Source organism: Buteo buteo, chromosome 11 (genome assembly GCF_964188355.1).
Source record: "Buteo buteo chromosome 11, bButBut1.hap1.1, whole genome shotgun sequence".
Classification (NCBI taxonomy): domain Eukaryota; kingdom Metazoa; phylum Chordata; class Aves; order Accipitriformes; family Accipitridae; genus Buteo; species Buteo buteo.
In genome coordinates, this window is record NC_134181.1 from 23,514,635 (window position 1) to 23,536,774 (window position 22,140).

At 53.4% G+C, this 22,140-nt stretch overlaps 2 protein-coding genes across 6 annotated transcripts; one reads left to right on the top strand and one right to left on the bottom strand.

Moving 5' to 3' along the window:
* Positions 1-1,505: 1,505 nt before the first annotated feature.
* ENKD1 (enkurin domain containing 1) lies at positions 1,506-15,330 on the bottom strand. 5 transcript variants are annotated; one of them, XM_075040550.1, is made up of 9 exons: positions 15,190-15,330; positions 14,595-14,720; positions 10,423-10,547; positions 9,900-10,124; positions 8,448-8,620; positions 4,834-4,995; positions 3,481-3,650; positions 2,412-2,548; positions 1,506-1,907 (listed from the first exon to the last, which is right to left on the bottom strand). In XM_075040550.1, exons 3-9 carry the CDS (start codon positions 10,505-10,507, stop codon positions 1,747-1,749), a joined length of 1,113 nt encoding a protein of 370 aa, XP_074896651.1. In that variant the 5' UTR covers positions 10,508-10,547; positions 14,595-14,720; positions 15,190-15,330; the 3' UTR covers positions 1,506-1,746. The 5 variants fall into 5 exon arrangements, with proteins under 5 accessions (XP_074896651.1, XP_074896649.1, XP_074896652.1 ...); XM_075040548.1 differs by having other exon boundaries at positions 14,595-14,725; positions 15,190-15,327; XM_075040551.1 differs by lacking the exon at positions 14,595-14,720 and having other exon boundaries at positions 15,190-15,329.
* A 469-nt stretch (positions 15,331-15,799) lies between these two features.
* C11H16orf86 (chromosome 11 C16orf86 homolog) lies at positions 15,800-21,067 on the top strand. Its single transcript, XM_075040554.1, has 7 exons — positions 15,800-15,938; positions 16,022-16,077; positions 17,735-17,901; positions 18,639-18,796; positions 19,426-19,610; positions 20,083-20,235; positions 20,769-21,067. The coding sequence occupies exons 3-7, from the start codon at positions 17,767-17,769 to the stop codon at positions 20,897-20,899; spliced, it is 762 nt and encodes a 253-aa protein (XP_074896655.1). The 5' UTR covers positions 15,800-15,938; positions 16,022-16,077; positions 17,735-17,766; the 3' UTR covers positions 20,900-21,067.
* The last annotated feature ends 1,073 nt before the right edge of the window (positions 21,068-22,140 follow it).

Here is a 22,140-nt window from a genome sequence, read left to right on the forward strand (position 1 = left end):
TGAGGCTGGCAGCTCCAAGGCTCCCAAGCGGGGTGACACTCACGGCACACAGCCACGGCCCAGACAGGCAAGAGAGCAAAACAGACAGCAGGGCTGGTTATTCCAGACTTGTTTAGGGCAGGGAGGTGCACGGGGACTGGTGCCTGCGGCCTCCAGCTGCTCTCAGAGCCGCTCTCATCCAGCCGGCTCAGCCTGTTTGCCCTGAAGGCAGCGCAGGGAAGCGTGGGGTGATTTTTCCAGTTGGCATCTCACCTCCTCCAGCCCTCAAGTGCTAAAAGCTTCCCCGGCCCTCGGCAGCAGCATCGGCCCCTGACGTCCCAGGGCACTGCAGGTGCCGCGGGCAGGGCTGGACCACTCTGCAACATCCCCACCCCGCAAAATCCTGCCCGGGATGGAGTAACCCCCGGCAAGAAGGCACCTGCTTGGGGCAACCGTGCACAGCATCCCCACCCTGCACAGTGACAGGAGACGAGGCAACAGGCACAAGCTGCAATAAGGGAAATTTTGATGGGAATTCAGGGGAAAAAGTACTCCCCCTGAGGGTGGCACAGCCTGGGGAGAGAGCCCCAGCAAGGTAGGGTGGCAACCCCATCCTTGGAGATTCTCTTAACCCAGCTGGACAAGGTCCCAAGCTGTGGAGCTGGCCCTGCACTGAGCAGGAGATGGACCAAGCGCACCAGTGATCCCTTCTAGCTTGTATCTTTCTACGCTTCACGCAGCAGGATCCCTGCAAAGGTCTGCACAGGTCCCCATGTGGCATCTGAAGGTAAGGAGGCAGCGAGCTTGTTCTGCCAGCCTGTGGACCGAGATCTGGCAGGACTTTGCACATTCTCCACTCCGAGTCCACCACCAACATCCCAGCACCCCAGCTCAGCGAAACCTAACCTCCCTGGACACTTTGGGCTTCTGCAGAAAGTGGGACCAGGTCCCACGGCTCTCCCCCTGCCTGTACTACATCAATGCTGCTGATTTCCACTGCCCACTACTCCTCAGGCCCTGCTGAGCCCACTGGGAGCTGTACACACACCGAAAGAGGGAAACAGTGCTTTACTGGAGCATGTCCTGCCCCACAGACAACAAAGGCTTCTCCAGACACCCTGCCAGATCCGCCTGCAGCCGGCCCAGCTCTTCCATGGGCAGAAGAACTGAAGCTCTGCACCTCTTTATTGTCCTCAAGCTGTCCCTAAGCTGCTGAGCCCAGCCAGCAGGTTGGAGGGTGCAGAGTTACCAGCTGCGTGAGCAGGATGCATCAGTGCTCAGGACTGGGGCATGCACGGCAGACGTACAGCACGAGGGTTTTGTGCAGACACGAATGTGTCCAGAATGAGACATGATCATGGCCCAGCTCAGGAGAAAGAAGGGGACAAGGAACACCACAGGCAGCAGCACAGAAGACCTCCTACCAGTTTCTAGAAGTGGGAAAAAAATGGGAAAATAAGAGGTGATGCCATGGATCCAGAGCAGAGAGCTGATCTCTGAGAAGTCAAGCAGCACCGAGACACAGGTTCTTCCGACCACAGAGCAAAGAGTATATTAGGGTATCTCCCTCCCTTTTCCATGGACAAGACACAGCACTGGACCGTGAGCAAGAGACACCACCTGCACGTTGGGCATTGTATTGGCACCTGTGTGGGCCCATGGTCCTGAACTTGCCTTCCTCTCCTTCCCTCCCAAAGTGATAATTGTCCCTTCCCAGCGACGAAAGATATTCACGCAGAGCAGCACAACACACTCAGCCCCACCGGCTCAGGAGTCCAGCTTGACGAAGACTTTGGGCCTCGAGAAAATTTTGATGGCCTCTTCTATCTGGGAGAGCTTCCTCTCCAGCTCTATCCGCCTCTTCTGCATGCTGAGGGTGTCCGCGCGCACTGGTAGCATCACCAGGTCCTTTATCAGCTGCTCCTGGCCTGTGAAAAAACAAAACCCAGAAAAAATCAAGTTGTGTAAGTGGAAGAGCAAAGAAATCCATCCTTTGCCTAATGCTATGACCTCATCCTCAGTCATGAAAATGGTGGCAGCACAGGACTTAGAATACCCATCCTTCTATTTAAAGCTCAGCTGGATGAGGACCTGAGTGACCTGCTCCAGCGTTGAAGAACCAAGGGTTGGACTAGAGACCTCTGAAGGTCCCTTCCAACCAAAATCTTTCTATCATTTTAAGAGCAATATTAACCCTAACATCAGGTCTACCAGACAAGCCTGCTACAGAGAGCCAGTCCTGTAATGTGCAGGTCCCACCAACCTGAAGGAGATTGCTCCTTCCACGCACACAGCTCACATCCCAGCTATATGCCTTATTCCAGGCAACTCTCCAAGTGGCAGGAATCTGTGCCCCAGAACTCTCTTCTCCCTAATCCTGGCTAGGATTGCCTGTTTTTCTGAGGTAGAATCCCCATTTCTTTTTCTCTTACTCTGCTTCAGATTGCTGAGGGTCTCCAGCCGCTGGCCCTCCGGCATCATGGTATGACCAGGTGGCGTGTCAGGATCTGGCAGGTTTCGCAGCCGCTCCTCCATCTGTCTGCGCCACAGCTCCTTCCTCTCCAGCAGGCTGGCAAGGCAAACAAAAGCCCGTGTCAGCACATCTGGCAGGAGAGGTCACCCAGGGATGCAGGCAGAGGCCAGGAATCGAGCCCTTCCAACCCCACTAGTCTCCACATCACTGCCTGAGGACCACAGAGACCCACCCTTCTGGCACATGCCATTGCCATGGAGGGATACACCCGGGTTTAGCCCGCATGCATGGACTAGCAAACACACTCCACATGCACTGAAGGGCTGCTGGAAGAGACACCGTGAGGCCAACACGAGTTCCTCAGAGACAAGGGCTTCTGTGCCTTGCTTCTGGCCCTGGCCACAGAGTCCTCTCAAAACCAGCTGTGGGCCAGTGATGCAGTGAAGTTGGACAAAGTGGCTCACAGCCAGGGATACTGGGAGGGAACAGCAGGCACAGCAGAGAGCCAAAGGACTGACACCATGGTCAGTCCTAGGACAGGGTCACCCAGGAATTGTTTTCCATTCTGAATTCCAAAATGCAAGTCACTAGTTGGATGTTCCTCAGACTCCAGGTCCAAAGCAGGGTGAATACTTGTGAGGCAGAACAAACCATCTGCCTCTCCAAAACCAGACCTTTTAATACTGAAGCTACGTCATGTGGAGCAAGGCTTACAAAGGGGCAGGAGCACATTTCTCAGAGCACACAGAGTACGCTCATGCCAGCATCATGGTACGACAGCAAGCAAGGGAGGAGGAGACAAAATTCTTTCTAAGCCCAGTCACAGCGGCTATGAGGATACTTGTTAAGTCAAGAAACCAGGAGGGACTGCATTTATTCGCCAGGCCACAGTAAATCACACTGCTCGCATATGGCGAGAGCACCTCTGTCCCCAGACCCCCGTCCTTCTATGCAGAAGCTGGGACACGTGGTGAAGGGAAGTGGGCTTGTTACAGAAAGTCCCGTGGACCAGAGAGGGGCATACGTACTACTGGGGAACGTGGCCCTTTTGATTGGTGTTGTACTCCTCCTGCTCCCGGTGCCTCTGTTCCAGCAGCTCAGCCAGCGCCTGCAGGGACTGGGAGCGTCGCAGTGGGGCCCGCTTGGCGTTGCGGGCATTGTGCTTAATGAAGTCAATGCTTTTGCCCTCCACCTGCATCTGGAAGAAGAGAAAGGGAGGCAGCAGGGGCCAGCTCAGCACACGCACACAGGCACACACAAGGGACAAAGCAAAGAGGCACCCACAAAAGATATAGAATTGCAGGTGTACTACACTAGGACAGGCCTACCCTCAGTCCATTCCATCTCAGGAGTCAGGGAGACAGGCAGGAGCTATGGCTGTGTTTTGAGAAGAAATAATTTGCCAGAATAAGTGCCAGAAACCCTTGGGGTGCCATGGTTTGCCTGGCACCGAAAGCCAGGCAAAACCTAAACCCCACCTTTTTGAGGTCCCCAAGCTGACCTCCTCAAAGCCAGGACAGGAAGAACCAGGCTTAACATAGTCCACGAGTCTCCTACTGCTGTGTTTGGAGCCTATCAGAGCAAATAGAAGGTCGGGGAAAAAAAATGGTCGGGCCCTTGCCAGACCAGTAAATGCAACAGAGCCTCTGGCAGAGCAGGAACTTAGCTAGTCCTTGGGGGCATTTCCCCAGAGACAGCAACCTCTATCACAGCTCCTCTGATGGTCAAGACAGAGGAGAAGGTTGCTGGGTTTGAGTTTAAAGTTTTCTTTTCTTGGTTTTCTCCCTTAAGAGTTTATGTCCTGTTTAAATTAAGTCACTCCATGGCATTTGGGAACCAACAAACTGACAACCCCATGCTTGCCAAGGAAAGAAGACATGAGTCACGGAGCAGTTTAGGACCTCCCAGACAAGACTACCTGAAAGGTTTAATTGTTAATACTGATTTAAGTCTCCTTACTGAAAAGCACACCCATTTCCCAAATTTTTATCTAATGTCCAGAAACCATGGTTCCTTTGATTAAGGTGGGAGCAGTCTCCAAATCCCCAAGGCCTCCTGCAAAGCTCTACAAAGAGCTGATTTGAGATCACTGGCACTTCTGCACTGAGGACGTGGGATTTTCAAAGGGAACTTCACAATCTCTTTAACTATGAGCAAGAATGAAGCCAGAGGGTAGTATTAGCAATCCTTGAACACCCGTCTCACCACCCCAGTGACCAAGACCCTGTTCCTTCCCTTCAGGCAGGAACAGTATTTACAGATCTCCCTGTTCACACAGGACATCTGACCCAACTTTAGAAGAATGCATGACAAGTTCAAAGCAGGAGCAACAGATAAGTGCCAGAAACCCCTGGGATAGATGCAGTTAGTGTGCAGCTCACCTTGATTTCAGCACTCAGTGCCTCTGGAGCCTCTACGTCTGCTCCTGCTTTTGTTCTGGCAGGCCTTGGGGAGAGCGGTCTGCATGGCTTGATCCCAGGGCCACAGCGAGAATATGCCCTCAGGAATTTCAGAGCCTCTGGATTTGGAGGGGGGGAGCTCTCCTGGGAAAGGCAAGAAAAGATCCACTAGCGGAGGGAGGCTGGAGCAAAGAGAAACCCATCCAATAAAGTTTGGGTGGTCAACCACAAGCTCAACCACAAGTTTCCAGCAGGCACACTCTTTCTGCCATGACTTGGCAGAAGTTCTTGGGGGAAAGCAATCTGTACACAGCCAGCAAAGGCCAAACAGACTGCCTACAGCAACAAATCCGGACCTGGCAACTGAACTATGTAAAGAAACACTAAAAAAAAAAAAAGGGAAAAAATCTGCAGAAACATGAATTTGGATCAAATGCATGCATAGCATTGACTGGAGAGTTCCTCTTTACTGACTAATCTGGTAGGCATGAAAGGAGAGCAACACCAGATAACCCAACAAGAGATACCTACCAGAGCTAGGGACAATCTAAATGGATGGACAGTCCATACTGACAGTGATCACGACTCCTTAAAAAACAGAAATCTTCCTGTGAAAAGGGCATATGGCAGCGTGGAGTAAGCGTGCTGCAAGTTGAGAGATACATGCCAGTCTCCCTTGTTGGCAACACTAGAGAACTTGAACTCCCAGAGGAAGCCACCCCACCTCCATAAATCCAGAGCATGCCACAGAGCCCTGCTACAGCAAGCTTTAATGAAATGGCACAGGTAGGCATGAAGCTGTCTGCTGAGATGCTGTTCTCAAGTGCTGCTCTTCTCAGCACCCCAAATCTGTGGTTATGCTACTCTAGGCAGAAAGAGAAGTGGAGAGTGAGGGAGTCTGGTAGTTTTGGGAGGGTGGAATTGCATCTGACAGGCATCTTCAAAGGCCATTGATAGCACTGGCACAAGGTAACACTACTTGATGTCTAACAGCTGGTCTAGGGACTATCTCAGTCTTGCTGCAAGCAAACCCTGAAAATTGAAAGTTGACACTGTGGCAAGTGGGTGACCTTATGATAACGCAACTAGAGCACTGCTCTGCTCTTGGAAGTGACAGGAATGGTACAGGGCAGCCTCCAGGTCTTTACAGGTACCCAAGGCCTCAGCTGCTCTCTCAGCTGAAGTGTAGTCCCCTCGAGGCAGCCTGTTGCCTGGCCCATTTAGCTTGGCAGACCTCAAGACTGAGGGTGGGATAGCACAGTCACATCAGTAGTTTTGGTGTAAGGACCAGGATACATGATGCCCTCAGCACTGGCTAGACTGATCATGCTCCAAAGATGATCAGTCTTGTTTCAACAGGAGCCAGGAGACCCAGAGCTCTCTGCTAAGTTAATGAGAAGCACCTTTACCTAGCGTGGTTGGTTTGAAGTCAAATAAGTCTGTGATCTTAGGAGTGTGCTAGCAGAGTGCAGCATGCCTCTTCTCCCTCCATGGGAGCACTGAGACTGCCAGAGCCCTTTTCAAGGCAGCTGCTACAATTAACAGCCCCAGGGACAGATGAGAGAGAAGAAAATCCGTGTTAGACATCAAGACGTAACAGAATCAACTTAATCTCTGAGCAGCAGCTCCACAGAAGATGGAGATCCTTCAAAGGGAACACCCCAGCTCTAGAGAGCCACAGCAACAGTTAAAGCAATGTGAGTCAGCACCAGGGCCTCCTGCCACCTCTCTCTGGAGGAATCCGCAGAGCACAAGTAACGCACCACAAAGAAACTGCCTGCACAGACACCACCCCCTTTCCCCAAAACAAAAGAAGAAATTATCTCAATCTTCCTCTAACCCAGAGGACTTGTCAAACAAGAGTGTAGGCTTGCGTTCCTAAAGCACACGTGGGTTTGCTCCTGTGTGTGGAAGGGTCATGGACATCAGAGAGATTGGTGGCACACTGGGAAGAAGAGACACAGCATTTGGAACCACTGGCTTGGAAAACATCTTGGTCATTTTTTGCAGTTGTTATCAATACACATAATTTTAGTGTGAAAAGTTGGTCCAAGGGCCACAGACCAGAGGGAAGCAATGCAGAGATGAGGAGGAACTTGAAGGTTCCAACTCAGCAAGGGAGCACCAAGGGAAGGCTTGTGTTAGCGGCAGTGCTCGAGGCATCACCCAGCTTGCACCCACCATCTGCACTAGCAGCAGCTCTCTGTGTCGCTCCTGTTGACACAGCTTGGTTGGCTGCAAAGACAGAACAGAGACCGAGACTGTGAAGACTACCAGGGACTTGCAGAAGGACAAAGCCCTCTTCTGGCAGCCGACAATCCTGAGGCCGATGGGATCGCAGGATCTAACAGCCCTGCACTTCCCCTTCCTCAAGGAGCTTCTCCCATGCCCGGCTGAGCTGAAAGGGAGCCCCAAGGCCTGTCCTCCAGGAGGTCACTATGAAGAGGGTGGGCACTGCTTGCTGCCGTGCAGCAGGAACCCACCCCATCCATAGGAGCCACAGTGCCTACTTCTGGACAAAAGAAGAGGCTAACTGAACACAGAGGTCACCTCGACGACAGGGGTCTCCCAGACCCAGGCTGATGACAATGGATCCACCCAAAGATAGTGATGGAGCTTTCCTTCCCTCTCCCAGTGGGCCTTAACTTTACTTTCTGTACAAACAGGTACACCTCTTCCAAGGCAGCTGCCCTGGCGCATTTGGCAAAGCCGTCTGACAGAGGCACCATTTAAACACCAGGAACCCACCAGGGGAGAAAAAATTATCCAGAGAAAGAAACAGAAAAAAGCCAAAAGCAACCCAAAACCTTCACAAAGCCAGACACCTGCTCATTTCAGTAGCTGAGAAAGCCTGAGAAACCAAGGCACGGCCCTGCATCCCTTCTCCCACAAGCACATGTACAGAGGACAGGAGGTACGTACACCCTTGCAGGTTGTGCTGATCTATGAGACCTCCACCCTAACTGCCTGGAGAGGTCTGCGTGCCCCCACTGCACAATGGTTATTCACCAGGACCATTGCTCGGAGAAGAATTTGGAGATATACAGCCCACTGTGGGTCCACAGAGTGGTAAGAGTAGGACCAAGGTTTGATGCAGCCTGAAGACCTACCTCTAAGGACCATGACCCGTGGGGCAGAATACCACAGGCTTTTGGCACAAACCCCAGACAAGCATTGCCCCAAACACTGGAAAGCTGCAAAGCCAGCTGGATGCACCTCTAGACAGGGAATACGGCTGTGAGGGCTGGTCTGCACCCCCCCCAGGAACTGCCTTTAGATGCCTAACAGCTGAAGGGCAAAGTAGGATCCCCCAGGCAGATGGTGCAATGAGATTTTCCTCTTCTCAGCTTCCCCTGTATGAAGACTCTACTTCATCAGATAGGATGGGGATTATTACAGCAATCACTCTGCAGACCCACGCCGAATGTTCTCACTCAGCACACAGCCCCACTGTCACATCTGCCCACCGTGCTTCAGCACCAAGTTGCCCCTAGACCCATAGATTCTGGGACTCCCACATGTCCACCATCCCACAGAACCTCGTGGCTGACCCACATACCACACCAGGAGAGTTCAAGAGCTCAGTGGGTACTGACCTGCAGTTTGGCCTTCACCTTTGACTCCACGTTTTCGTATTTCTGGGATTTCCACAGAGCTTTCACAGGCTTGGGCTGGCTGTGCTCTTGGGCTCGCTCCTTCTCTTTGCACTTCTTCTGAATCTCCTTTATTCGCCTCACATTTTCCTTCTCGTGGTCCTTGGACTCTTTCCCTGCACAGCAAGGGGAGACACAGCCTTCACCCCTCAGACAATGCCAAGAGATGCAGGCTTTTGGAGCACTGGCACCAGAGCCCACAGCTCTGTCTCCAAAGCTGGTCCAACCACCCATAGAAATAGCAAGCTCTTCCTTCTCCTGCAGACTAGACAATCTGTGCACTTTTCCCACGTTAGATGCACACTCCCAGTTTGACCCTCTTCTGCCGGAGGATCCCACAGTGCCCAGAAGAGCATCAGCACAAGTCTGCACATTACTGGTGTCCACAGACTCCCTTGTTCTGAGAGAGTGTGGTTCACTTGTCCTATTTTGGACTATGCCAGACAAGCCATGCCAGCATCCTCTCAAGAGCAAGGTCCATTCCCAGTTCAGCATCCCATAGTGTTTCTGAAGCGAAGAGAGTTAATGGCAGCTGCAGAGCCTTAAACCTGCACTGTTCCTCGTTTCAGGGTCAGCCATTGTCCCACATTCAGGGGGAAATAATCAAGATTATGGATTGTATTTTTTGGGTTCAAATAAAAAATGATCTTTCCTTGGGCTCCCCAAGACAGGGTAGATCTCAGCTGACACAACCAGACCCTCTTCCATTCCCCTCCTGCTTTGGCACAGCAGTCATAGCAGCCACCAGCTGCCATCCACCATGCTGGCACCAGGCAGGGCTAGGGGCAATGCTAGTACGTGAGGTAAATCAAATGACACCCAGTGCTCAGCCTTATCTCCTTCCTGGACCTCTGAATGTACTCTGGGTGACCTCCCAGGAGAAGGGAACATCTTTCACAAAGACCTTCTCAGTATCCATGTATACAGACAGTCTTCCCAAGTCCTGCCTGGCTTCACTAACAAGGAATTCCCCAGGCTAAACATCCTCTATACATTAAGATTTCACTTGATTCATCTTTAAGTTTGACTATAAGATACTTGTTATATTCAGAGGCAGCAAATTAGAAGGGCTTGATTTATTTCCAGCATCTCTCAGTAGTCTCTCATCCATAACTAGTTCCTCAAGTCCAACTTAAACAGTGTCTTTTTTACAGTCCCTCTTCCCACTGCAGACCTGGGCCAGATTGGAGTCAAGCAGGCCACAGCAGCACCAGCTCCAGCACAGGCGACAGCCCGGGGACACCACTGCCAGGCCAAATGCAGGAGATGGGTGACGAGCCCTGCAAATCTCAAGCTCTCCTCAGGCAGCAGAGCCGAGGAATCCACCCATATCCCTGATGCTTCAACCCTGGCCCCAAACGCAACTCAGGCCAGCAGCGACTCAGCTGTACTTACTCTTGACTGGAAGCCCCCCATCAAGGGAGATCCCTTCGAGCTGCAGTAAGAGACTGAGCGTCCCCTTCTGTCCCTTCTCCAGAAAGTCCTTTCCACTGGGGCGAATGCGAGGGCCTGGCTGGATCTGGCGGGCACTGCCCAAAGCAGGGTATGGGTTGGGAACTGGGTCCAGGGGGCCAGAGGTAAAATCCAGCTTCTGAGCATTCCCTTCCAGCCTCCCTCGAGCTACAGAGAAAGAAACAGAAGGAGATTACCAGGAAACGATCTTACCTCATGGTTTTCTTCACCCACAGCCTACAAACAGCGCTGAAGACCCCCTCTCCACCTCTACCTTATGCTTTCCCATCTTTCAACCAGCTGTACAGAACCACCTTTAGGATCATCATCCGTGAGGCAGCAGAAGCACCTGCACCAGTGTGAGTGAAGACTGTTGAAGATGCCAAGGAATAAGGACATCAAATGGGCAAGCTGCGTCACGCCAACGTACAAAACCACACATTCGTAACAAGCATCAAAGACCCACCTGAGAAGGGGCGTTTGTAATAGTTTGGAAAGAGCGTAGGGTCTGGAGGAATGGGTCCAGAAATCCTGGATGGCCCTTCACACATCCTGCTGTCACTCTGCCTCCACCACGGAAACCAACCACCACTGAGAACAGAAATGAACAAGGCTCACTGAGCCACTGAAAAGCTACAATTTTTATATATTTTTATATATGTGTGTGTGTGTGTGTGTGTGTGAACTTCTGACCTTCATTAGAGAGCTCACACACAGCTACAGAGATGACCTGCAGGTAGGAAACCACCCCAGACTGGACTCCATGCAGGTGAGGCAAGGGATCCAGCAGTACTGTCCCTGTTGTGGGGCTAATCAGCGTTTTTACCAGCTTTGAACCTGAAATGTCCGCAGTTGCTGTAATGCCAGTATCTTCTGTACAGAAAATCTTTCCTGGCTTTGCTCTCCCATATGGGAACATTTAATACAGACATGCAAGCAGGAGCTGAGCTGCTGTAACTGCCCTGTGTGCCTTTAGCGAATAGGAAACTCAAGGTAGCTGGACATCATCTGACACATTTTAGCCTTAGAATTGAATTATCTTGCACCTTGGTCTCTTTCTAAATAGCTCCTGTGGTTCAAACACAACCTACCCAAAGCAAGCTGAAGCTCCTGCCCCACACAGACAAACCTCTCTGCTGTATCCTCTGCAAGAGACACACCAGCACCAGCACCACCCTTGAGCAGGCTGGGGCTGAACCTCAAAAGGACCCGAGACAAAAGACTTCACTAGGGGCAGACACTTCATTTTTGGGGAAGAGTACTGAGACAAAACCAGCCCAGCTGTCTCTTGGCTCTCTGGGAGAATGGAGACTTATCTGTTTAGAAAAACATCTTTTTCTTTTCTAAATAACTTTTCAATGCAGATCAACAGGGACCAGCACAGATCTGCAAATCCCTGCCCTGGCCCACACCAGTCCCTGCTGCCTCTCTCCTCTCCATGACAGAAGAAGCACAGATTCTTCCAGCACAGGAGCAGCCAGCATCTATTTCCCTGCAATGCTCACCAAGATCTCATGGACCGCATTTTATTGCCTACAAGAAACTTGAGGGACTTGCTCCCCACTCAGAAAATGAGGATGCAGGATGTCACACCAACAGGCACAGGCTGCTGGTGAACTTTTGGCAGACGCCACAAGAGCCTCAATACCTCATCAGTCATGCCATGATTTTGACAAGTGCCTGGGTAGCTCAGCTGGAGTCATTGCTGTAAGAGCTGGGGCTACAACCTGCATGCCCTGACTCCTGAGGCAGTAATTTAAAGATTTCTGAGACAGCTCTACAGGAGGAACCCCTTTCAGGATCCTTGGCATGCCAGCAGTGATGGGATGCAGCATCTGCAGTTTAATTTATAAACCAATAAACGATCAGTACAAGGCTGAGTGAGTCTGAGTCATAGCAACTAATGCACTGCAGTCTTCCTTGCTAAATCACCCCTGTTGACATGAGACCCATTAGCAAAAAGCTGTTATTCATCTCCCAGACACAACTGCAGAGGCAATGTAAGCAATGCTGACTGTTGCACACCAGCATGCATGTACAGTCTGTACTCAGCTACTCTGGAAAAGCTATTTCTGAAGAGCAGACGCAGACTCTCAGCCTGAGATAAAAGGACACTGTCTTGGTATTATTTAATCTCCTTGATAATGGATCCAACTAAGCCAGAACGGGCTCTCTTATTCTAGAAAAAAAGCGTTCATTCTGAGATCACTCCAGAACAGCTACTGGCCTTGAAATTCACATCTGATCTTGATCTGAACTTGCCTTCAAACCCAGTAATTTACATGCAAAATGACAGGCTGCAATCAAGACCTGTAACAGAGCAGACAATTAGTGTGGGGGATTGAAGGAGGAAAGGCAAGATGATGGGAGGCGGGGGATGGAAAGCTCATTTTATACCTTCACACAAGTCACATTTCACATCCCAACAGCACCCTGCCCTGCTGCAGGGAATTTGCAAATGACACCCACTCCCTGATTTGCAAGTCACATCGCCTCTGGATTGGGATCTTGCAAGATCAGACAACCTTATTACAATAGTAAGCATCTTGCCTATCTAGGCACCTACAGCAAACTCACCTACGTGGGGGACAAGCCCCTAGCATCAGCCTCCCAGCCCTGAGAAGAGGCAGCAGCCAAGCCTCTGTTACCAGTGATCGGTACAGACTTCCCAAGCTGCTGCTCTACTCCTGCCAACTGTGAGCGTATTTGGGGGACATAAGTGAGAGAACTTCATGGCTCACTTGTGCCAAAAGGGGATATGCGGACCTTCTCTGCTGCCATTCCCATCCTTCTGCTTCATCTCTTGTGACAGCTCTGTAGCGCAAATGGTCCTGTGCTGAGCCGATTCAACTTACTACCCTGCGTGAAACAAGTCACTCCTTTTGCTGGGTTAGTTTCCTGCCTGTTTAACCTTCTGTCCAAAAGTAACCTGGCTGTTGCCTCCACAGGGGGATCAGAAAAACACTGGAGCAAGCACAAGGGAAACAGCAGGAGCATGTGCTTATGAACACAGAGGAGGGAGGAAGAGGGAACAGGACCAGCCCTTTTCAGCAGTGACCCAATCGCTGGCTCAGCCACACTGTCTAATTTGCACCCAGGAAAGCATCTTCCCTACCACCACGTTAGAAACCTGAACATCAGGAATACAGGATCCAACCCATTACCACCAGAAACACACTCTTTAGAGCATTCACAGGCTATGAGATGCAGGCAGACTCTGCAAATGCAGTCTGGTTAAGTCCGGGTAAACAGATATGTACGTGTGCAACTCCTCTCTCTTCTTAACCCCCGCCAGACTGCAGAACTCGCTGGGGAAGCAGCAACGCTGCTCTTAGCCACAGGGCTGCACCAACCTTGTTCCCTGCTCACCTGAAATCAGCACATCTACAAAAGAGGCTCAGGGCAGTTGCCAGAGTAACCCAACGACTTAAGCCTTCCTCACTCACATTGTCTGAGCCGGGCTGGCTGCTCACTTCCCTGCCAGGACCACAGCTTAATCCTGGCCTAGGACTCAAGCAACACAGGCTCCAGCCCTACCTCTCCCAGAGTGTCCCTGTAAGTTTAAGAACCATTAAGTTGACTCTTTGTGCCCTTTGCTCCAGCTTACCAAGCGGTAAGAATGCTACTCATCTCCCCGGTAAGCTGGGATCTTTCAGAGCCCATATGAACCATGGCTTCCTTTCACGGCTTGTTTTTGGCATCATAGTTAAGGAAACTACAAAACATGGGAACGGACAAGGCTTTGGAAGGTTTTTTTCACAGCCCTGAACCTGCCGTGCCTGACTTTGAAGCACTCCCTCTTCTTCACAGATCACATTTTCACTGTGCCTGGGTCCCTGGCCAGGAAGCTGCTACCTCACACAGAGCTGAAGCAAGCCCAGCTTCATGCCTTTTTGAGCCAACCTCTGCAAAAAGCATGGGAAATAAAAATCCCACAGCTGTGATAAGCTGTGATAAGCAGAGCAAGTCATCTGCAGCAAATCAAAGGGCTAATCTCTGTGCAGCTGGTCTTGGCTGTTTGCTTCCTTCCTCAGTAGTTTTAGCTGAAATGGAAAGTAGCACCAAGATAACTTCCATGCCTGAGGGCTGCACCAAAACAGGGGGGCACGCAGATCTGGGACCATACCTCCTGCAGAACCAGGCATCAGGAAATGAGGTCGACGTGCTGTGAACCTACCCAGTGATGTTAGTCCATGCGTATGCTTTCCCCTTGTAGACTGCAATAGAGGGGTTTAACAGTCTACTTTTAATACGATTCCCCATGCAGGTTCCCTCAGGTACCGCCAGCTCTTCCCCACCTGCCAGTCTCCAAGACCCATTTTCTCTTTTGCCCCTCTGAAGACAAATAGGGATGGGTACGGTCAAGTGTGATACTGGCATTTGCATGTGGGAACATGTTGCCTGGAAGCTGGGCACGTGTCCGCCAACAGCCCTTTAGGTACAAAGCCAGCTTGTACAGCCTGCCCAAGGAGTCAAACACGTGTCCTGCAGCAGCACTTCGAGCCGGAGGTGAATGAGGGCTGTGCTCAGCACTGGAAGGGGGGCAGAGACTGATGTGGGTGTTGCAGATCTGCAGCCAACAGCAGAGTCCTCTCTCAGGAGAGCAAGGAAGGAAGGAGGACACGAGAGAGGCCCCACCTTGACGCGTGTGATTCCTCCCTGATGCAAGGCTGAGCCACGTGCTGAGTTTACAGGACCTGATGTACAACACTGTGTCCAGCGATGGAGACTGGAGCTTGTGTCACAGCCTACAGTCTCCTCCGGCTGCGCTGTCATGGGAAATCAATACAAACACAGTTTTGGGCATGTGCTGAGATCCAAGAGCCCACTGAACAACACTGGATACCCCTGAAAATCCCTTCCTGGCTCCTCTCGTCCCCCGTGTGCCTGGGAAAGGGGACGGGGGCGTGAAGCGCAGCCGGAAAGGCGGACCTGGGGTGTCGGAGCCAGACTGCCCGCAAAGCCTGAGGCAGGAGCTGACCAGGAGCCCCCCCAAGGCATCACCCAGGCGGGCGCAGCCACCCCTTCCCCGGGGCCGCAGGCTGTGGCCAGGGCTGTGCTTGGCCCCTGCTGCCCTCGGAGGGGGCACGGCGGCCCCCCGGCCCCCTGCTCCGGCATTTCCCGGCCCGGCTCCCCCGCAGTCCTGGTGCCCCGCTGCCCGGCGGCCATCCCAGGGACAACCCCCGGGCCGGGGCCCCTGAGGGATCTCTCCGGCTGCCCCGAGAGGACTCACCGAGGGAGGCCGCAGAGAAGCTCTACCGGCTGCCGCCCGGGGCTGCGGCTGGGGCCGGGCTGAGGGAGGCCGCAGCCTGGGCCTGGAACGGGGCCGCCCGGCGGGAGCCGAAAGCGCGGCCCGGCCCCGCCGCGCTCCCCGGCAACCGCGGCTTCCGCCGGCAGGGGCGGGGAGCCGGGGCCGGGGCCGGGGCCGGGGCAGGCCCCGCCCGGAGCTCAGCCCCGGCCTTCGCCGGTTCTCCCCGCCGGCAGGCGCGGCCCGGGGGGCGGCAGGACCGGAGGGCGATCCCCAGCAGACGGGCAGGGCACCGAAGCCGGCCGTCAGCCGTCCCCGGGGCAGGACAGCCCTGTTTGGGGCTCGCTCTGCGGCCGAGGTTCATCTCCCCGGCCCGTGCCGTGCCCTCAGCCTCCCCTTTCCCCGGGGTTTTGGGAGAGGATCCCGCCAGACCCACCCGCACGGCTCACAGCCGCCGGCTGCCGAACCGCAGGAGCCTTCAGGGCCGGGGGATGGAGCGAGCTGGGGGCCAAAGGGCTCCCAAACGTAGCCCAGGCCTTTGCACGACCAAGGAATTTTGTCTCTACTTACGTGCTTACCCTACAGCTTAGAGCAAGGCTGGTGCGGCGGATGGAAGCATCCCTACCAAGCAAAAAAGATGGGAATGGGCTCCCTGGGATCTAAACTTCAATGCGTAACGTGGTGTAGATCCTTGGAAGAAAACCCTGAAAGGCCGTTACAGAATGAGTCTTGAGGTATATTTTGCTGAAATATTTTCTTACTTCTCCTTTCTGTGATTTTCTTTCCAATTCAAGAAGCTGAACTTTCATTTTTCCAGAATAAATCTGACTTGGAGCGTGCTCACCATCAAGCCAAAAGGCTGTTGTTTGCTGGGTGAGTGCAGAAGACTCCCTCAGCTTGGTCGAACCAGGAGGTTCAGGCATACGAGAGCAGCAGAATGACCACGCTAGCCAGGTTTGATGCACCAGGAGACCACAACGTGCAAGGATGTGTTTGCCCATAACCACGCTTTTCCCTCATAACAGTACATCTTAGTGCCATTGCTCTGGACCTGGGTGGTTAAACAAATTTCAGGTCATTTATTGCTGAGCGGAGCAGAGACAGCTGTTGGGATCAGCACCCCTTTGATTGCCACATCACTCTCTCCAGGCTATAAAATGCCATCGTGTTTATAAAGTAGCTGTGCAAGAGCTTGTTTCTCCCACCACAGTGCGATGAACAGGGACCACATCTCCGCTCACAGTCAGCCTCTCCTGAATGCTCCAGGGTACAAAAGTCAAATAAAATCCCAGCGTTTTCCAGGATGCTGGCTTGAGGGATGGGACTTGGTCCTGGTCTTCATAGACCCCACAGCAGCATTCGTGGGGAGGGGACCACAGGGGTCCCTCATTCCCATCAGAGCAGGGCTGTCACCAAGTGCCAGATTGGGATGGCCGCAGCCATGTCCCACGGAGTCCTGCTGTCCCTGAGGATGGAGACTCCCCCCACCTCCTGGTGACCCCTCCCAGGGCTGCAGCACCCCCAGGGCCCCTGAACCTCTGTCACCACTGTGGCCAGCCCCATCGGCCCAGGTCCGCTGCGTCCCCCCGGTGCCAGGGAGCATCCCAGGGGCCCTCTTGGGTTTTTCCACCTTCCTTCTCAGGCAGGAGCCCAGATCTGGGGGACCTATTGCTGGCACATCCCCCGTGGCAGTTAACGGTCTTCTGGAATCTGCTGCCCAACTGCCACCTTCAAACCCATGCCCAGAGCCGAGCCTGAGCGAGGCTCAAAGGGGAGAGGTAGGGAGGACAGGCTCAAAGCGACACTGTTCATCCCAGTACAGTGGCTTAAAACACTCGCGGTTGGCTTTTGCAGCTTTCAGTGACCTGTGCCCATCCTAACCGTGCTGTCTTCCAGGCACAGGGCTGCTTCACTGGAGGTTTTGTGGCTGGAAAGGGAACTTGGCGCGTGTGGGGATCAGCGGAAAGATACTCAGGGCGGATAATTGGTGCTTGCAGCCTCTCAGGGTTGCGGGTGGTCAGTGGAAATGCTGAAATTGTGTTTGGATGTCCGTTTAACAGGCAAACTGTCCACTCTCATTCCCAGTGGAAGGGGAGGCAATGCCAAGGCTTTGGCCAGGGGCTGAATGCCAATGGTTGGCTTGAAGGAGGTACAAGGCAGAAGTGCAAGGTGTGCTGGGGTGGTTGGGGTCTTCTGGCAGCTCAGGGTGGGGTGGGGAGATCCAGCACCTGATGTGTTGGGAGGTTTTCACCTCCCTGCGTTCCCAGGTGTATCAGGAGAGCTCCTAAGGCTGGCTGCTTTGGAGCATCTCATGGGGTTCTTGTGCCGGGCAGACCTCAGCCACTTCAAAGCTGCTGCCCAGACCCAGGGCTGGGAGCGCGAATCACCACCCTGGCAGCTCAGCAGGGAGAGGCAGCCAGTGCCCGTGTCCCTGCAGCGGGGGCTCGCCATGGCCTGGCCGGGCTGAGCACCGTGCATTGGGCTGAGCCCCCATGCCAAACCAAACACTCACAGAGATGTTGGTCTGCAGGCAGCCCCCACTGGTGGCCTAGAGCATCTGCCATGTCAGCCCCGGTGCTGGAGCCTCCTGCCCTGGTGAGGAGCCCTGAGGAGGGGCAGGATGGCAGCCATGAGCCTGGGCACATCCTTGCTCAGCTGTCTGCAGCCCTGGAGAACCCGGACATCAAAGCTTTGAAGGTGAAGGGTGATGTTGCATTGGACGTGGGGGTTGTGAGGAGCATGGGCTTCATCCCTGGGTGCCACGAGCATGGCACTTGCCCCTGTGCGAGCCTTGTGTGAGAACAGGGGGGCCCCATGCGTGCCAAAATTTGGGGAGGGGGAAGGAATGAGAAAAGCTCCTTTCTGCAGAGGGTGGATGTCCCTGGGGCTGGGTCTGCTACCCAGAAAGAAAAGGCATGATGTTACTCCCAAGTCTTTCTCAAACTGAGAGTAGATGACCCCAAATAGTTACCTGCAAGCTTCTAGTTAAGCTGCATGAAATGGCAGCTGAATAATTTTCAGCCATCTCTTTGTAGAGCGGTTTTCTGCCATGGTGGCACACTCGAGGGTGTCCCTAGCTGCTGCTTGGGGCCTGGCAGTGCCACCATGGGTGATGGGGGGGCAAGACGGCAACCAAAGCCCTGGGAGGGCCAGCGGGACTCATGGGGCCACCCAGCCCCACGGTCCCACCCACCACAGACAACCACTGCAGCAACACAGGGTGCTCCCACTCACCAGCCAGCCGGGCTCGCCCCCACACCTTGGGGCCACATTGGGAGTAAAATCCTAAATCCAGGTGGTTATTAGTAGCCAGCAAAGGGTCCAAGCCACTGTGGCAGGGTCATCCACACCAGGGCCCGAGGAAAAAAAGTGGGTCCAGGGACGGGCAGGACGAGACCACCGCTTGTCAATGCTGTTCCCCGTGTCTACCGCAGTGGTCCAAAGATGGGCGAGGTGTCCTTGTCCACACCAAGCTGTATGAGGAGGAGATGGGGAAGAACAAAGAGGTCTTCCCGGAGCTGGTGGATCTCGGCTGTGTCGCGGCACTGCAGGCCTGGCTGCTAGCCTACGGTTTCAAACTCAAGGGGACAAAGTAAGTCGCCATGTCTCCTTCCCAAGCCAGCTTTGTGCTGCAACGGAGCCAGGATCACCACGCGAGGAGCAGCTGCCAGCGAGGCCTGGGTCTGCCCCAGGCAGGCTGCGTTGCACAAGGGTGAAACAAGATTGGGAGGAAGGGATGAGCATGGGATGGAAGATATTAGTATCCACGATTTGTGGCTGGACATCGCTCTGCTTTGTTTTTTATTTTGTTGAGAATTGAGCTTGGTTTGTAGTAATTTTGAGAGTTGTTTCAAGTTTAAAAGAGCAGATAAACTACAGAAGTGTGGAAAGGGAGAAGCCCAAAGAGCTGTGGGGCTCACGGTGGAAAGGAAAATGGCACCTATGGCAATGCAGTAGCCCCGAGCCATCCATCAGCCACAGTCAGTGACCACCAGTCATGTCCAAGTCCAGCCAGGGAGCTAAGCTAGCACAGCCAGGGCTGGAGCAGACCCTGGCACGACAGTACTGTAGCATGGGCACAGAACAAGGGCAAGGGCTGCACTTGGATGCAGGTCCTATGCCAGGGCATGTAGCCCCACCCTGAGGTGCCGCAGGGCTCCGTCTCCCACTGCGGATGGACCCTGAGCTGGCTGTGCCCCACAGCTGGTTTCTGTCCTTCAGGGTCAACTCGCAAGTGCTCCAGTTGCAGCACCCTGACTTCCAGAGGGCATATCCCACCACCAAGGAGCCAGGCACCCTCCGAGGTGACACTGGCCTCTCTGCCAAGCAGGAGAGGAAAAAGAAGAAAAAGAGACATGCGAGCAGCCTGCACCCTCCCAGAGGGGCCAAGACCCAGGACACGCTGGGTGAGCAAAGCTGGTGGCTGCAGCCACACAAGCTGGGCTGGCATAGTGTGTGCTCTAACTGGCTTGTCTCAGGAATGATGCTGGCCTAAGGCTGGGCCCATAGTACAACAAGGTGGTCTGCAGCTCTTCTGCTTCTCCCAGACCTGGCAGCATCCCCGTGGGTTGGGTGATGACAGGGGCTCTTCCACTGGTGAGTTTTCAGCCGGGCACCGTGATACCCAGGCAGGCTCACCATGGCTCTTCCCTCCAGCTGCTGCTTTGTCTCTGGGATGTGGCCACAAATCCCTGGCTTTTATCCTATCAGGCAGCCTCAGCTCAAGGGTATCTGCCTCCCCCTGCAGCCCCTGGGCTCCCCTCCTGGCAGGAATAATGTTCTTCCTCTCCTCCCAGGGCTGCTGCAGCCTTGTGAGCTACAGCACAGCCCTGGCAGGGAAGGGGGTGTCAGCGTTTAGCTCTTCTTGTACCTCTCCAGGACAACGGCCACGTCTGCGACCCTTGTACCAGTACATCAACTTAGACATGACAGAGTTGATGCACCCATCACCAGAAGATGAAGTCCCAGAGCTGGCACAGCCAAGCCAGGTCCCTGCAGCCTCCAGCAGGGCAACTGCTCCACAGCTGGAAGGTGAGCTCCAACAAGGTTTACCCAGCTCCTGTATTCCTCAGGGAGCTGGCCTATGTTCTGCCAGTGACCTGCTGGTCCCCATAGCTCATCCCCCCAGAAGTGGAGGCTTTGCCCTTGCCTGTGCAGATATTGTCACCTTATCCTGTTTCTTCCGCCCTTGCCCCTAGCTTTTAGAGAAGCAGCTTGGATGTCTCTAGGTCATCATTTGCAGCAGCTCTGCCCTTAGGTTTTCCCTTGAAGCTCTGAGGTGGCCTAGACAAACAGAGCAGGACCCTTCCCCTTAGGACAGCACTCTTCAGTTGACTCCACAGTCAACAGGTTCCAGAGCTCTCTTCCAAGATTTGGTGGAACAAAGCCATGGCCAGCCTGAGCTGGAGCTGGTGAACAGGCCTGCTCCAAGCAGGATGTCAGGCTGGAGACCCCAGAGCAGCCATCCCACCCACACTGCTGGCACCTGGCATCCTGCTGGTGCAAATACTCAGCCTGTCTCCGAGGAGGTGGCTGAGCTGTTGATGCACTCACTCCTCTTACAGATACCTGGGCCGGCAGCACTCCAGAGATCCCAGCCCCAGAAGCAGGTGACAAATCCATGCAGGTTGATATTGATAGGATGCTCAGATATGCAGCTCACCTGGTGCCACTGCTTTTTCCTCAGTATAAATAGCCATGCAGCTTTCTGCCTCCTGTTTGTCTACTACAGCCTGACCTGCGGGGTGGTGATCATCACCTGGCCCATACAAAGAGCTGTGGGTTTACTGGGTTTTTTCCTGGTTGCAGAAAATCTGATTTGCCTGGGGGGGGGAGCAGTTTTTCATTATAAAATACAGCTGCATGTCACTTGGCCTTAGGATGCATGTGCTGTCATTCCTTCCTTGTGTGTGAAATGCAGGAGCCTGGGGACTAGCCTTGAGGCTCGCTGCTGAAGATCACCCTGCACAGGGGACATAGGACGGGACAGTGCAGCCCTGCCTTTCAGTCCGGCAGACAGCAGAGCATGGCCTGGTCCCCCCCTGCGAGCAGCACTAACCAGCAGGTGCTTTCACTACCTCTACATTGGACCAAGAGGGTTTGCATTGGGAGAATCTCAGCTTCACAACAGGGATCCGCCTCATCCAAAGGAGTGCTCCTTTGGCCACTGTCCCACGCTGCCAGTGCAGGGCAGCTGGAGGCTGTAGCCAGGCTACAAAAAGCCCATTTCACCTCTCTGCACACTTCTGCGGTCAGGTCTCCTGCTCACCCAGGAGTCTTGGCACCCTCCTTTTTTTGCTGGGATCATCTGGAGATGTTTTGCACTTCCTTCTTCTCCTGTAGGAGTTGTACTTTAGGATCTTCTGCCCGGTACAAATATACCGACAAAGGCACAAAGGAAGGTTCTCAGTTCAAGGAGGACAGCTTCAAAACAGATCCAAAACTGGCATGAAATAAGCCAGAGTTGTTCTGTCTGAATGAAGGCAGCGGCTTCCAGGTGAGCTCAGGAGACATTATCTCACCTGCTTTACATAGCACACAGACATTAGATGCTCAGACCTATGGCAGGAACACCAGTCCTCTACCTGTAAAGGAAGGTTTGCAGAGATGCAGCTTTCACTGCTCCACCTGCTACAGCTGGGAGCAGTGAATTTCAACCATTTGCTTTCTTCATCCAGCTCACAGTAGAAATGAGATTGTGCAGAGAGCACAGGAGCAGCCATGCTTCTACCCTTTAAAACAGCATGTCAGTAGACTTGTTTCTGTCAAGAGTTTTACTGTGTTGAAAGTAAATACCCAAAGGTAAATACCTGATATATACACTGAGCAAAGAAAGCGGTCCCATCAATACTGTGGGGATTTTGCTTCTTAGTTGGCATCTTCCAGCAATTTCTACGATGAGTCAGGCAGATAAATAAAGATCCTGTTAATCACAAA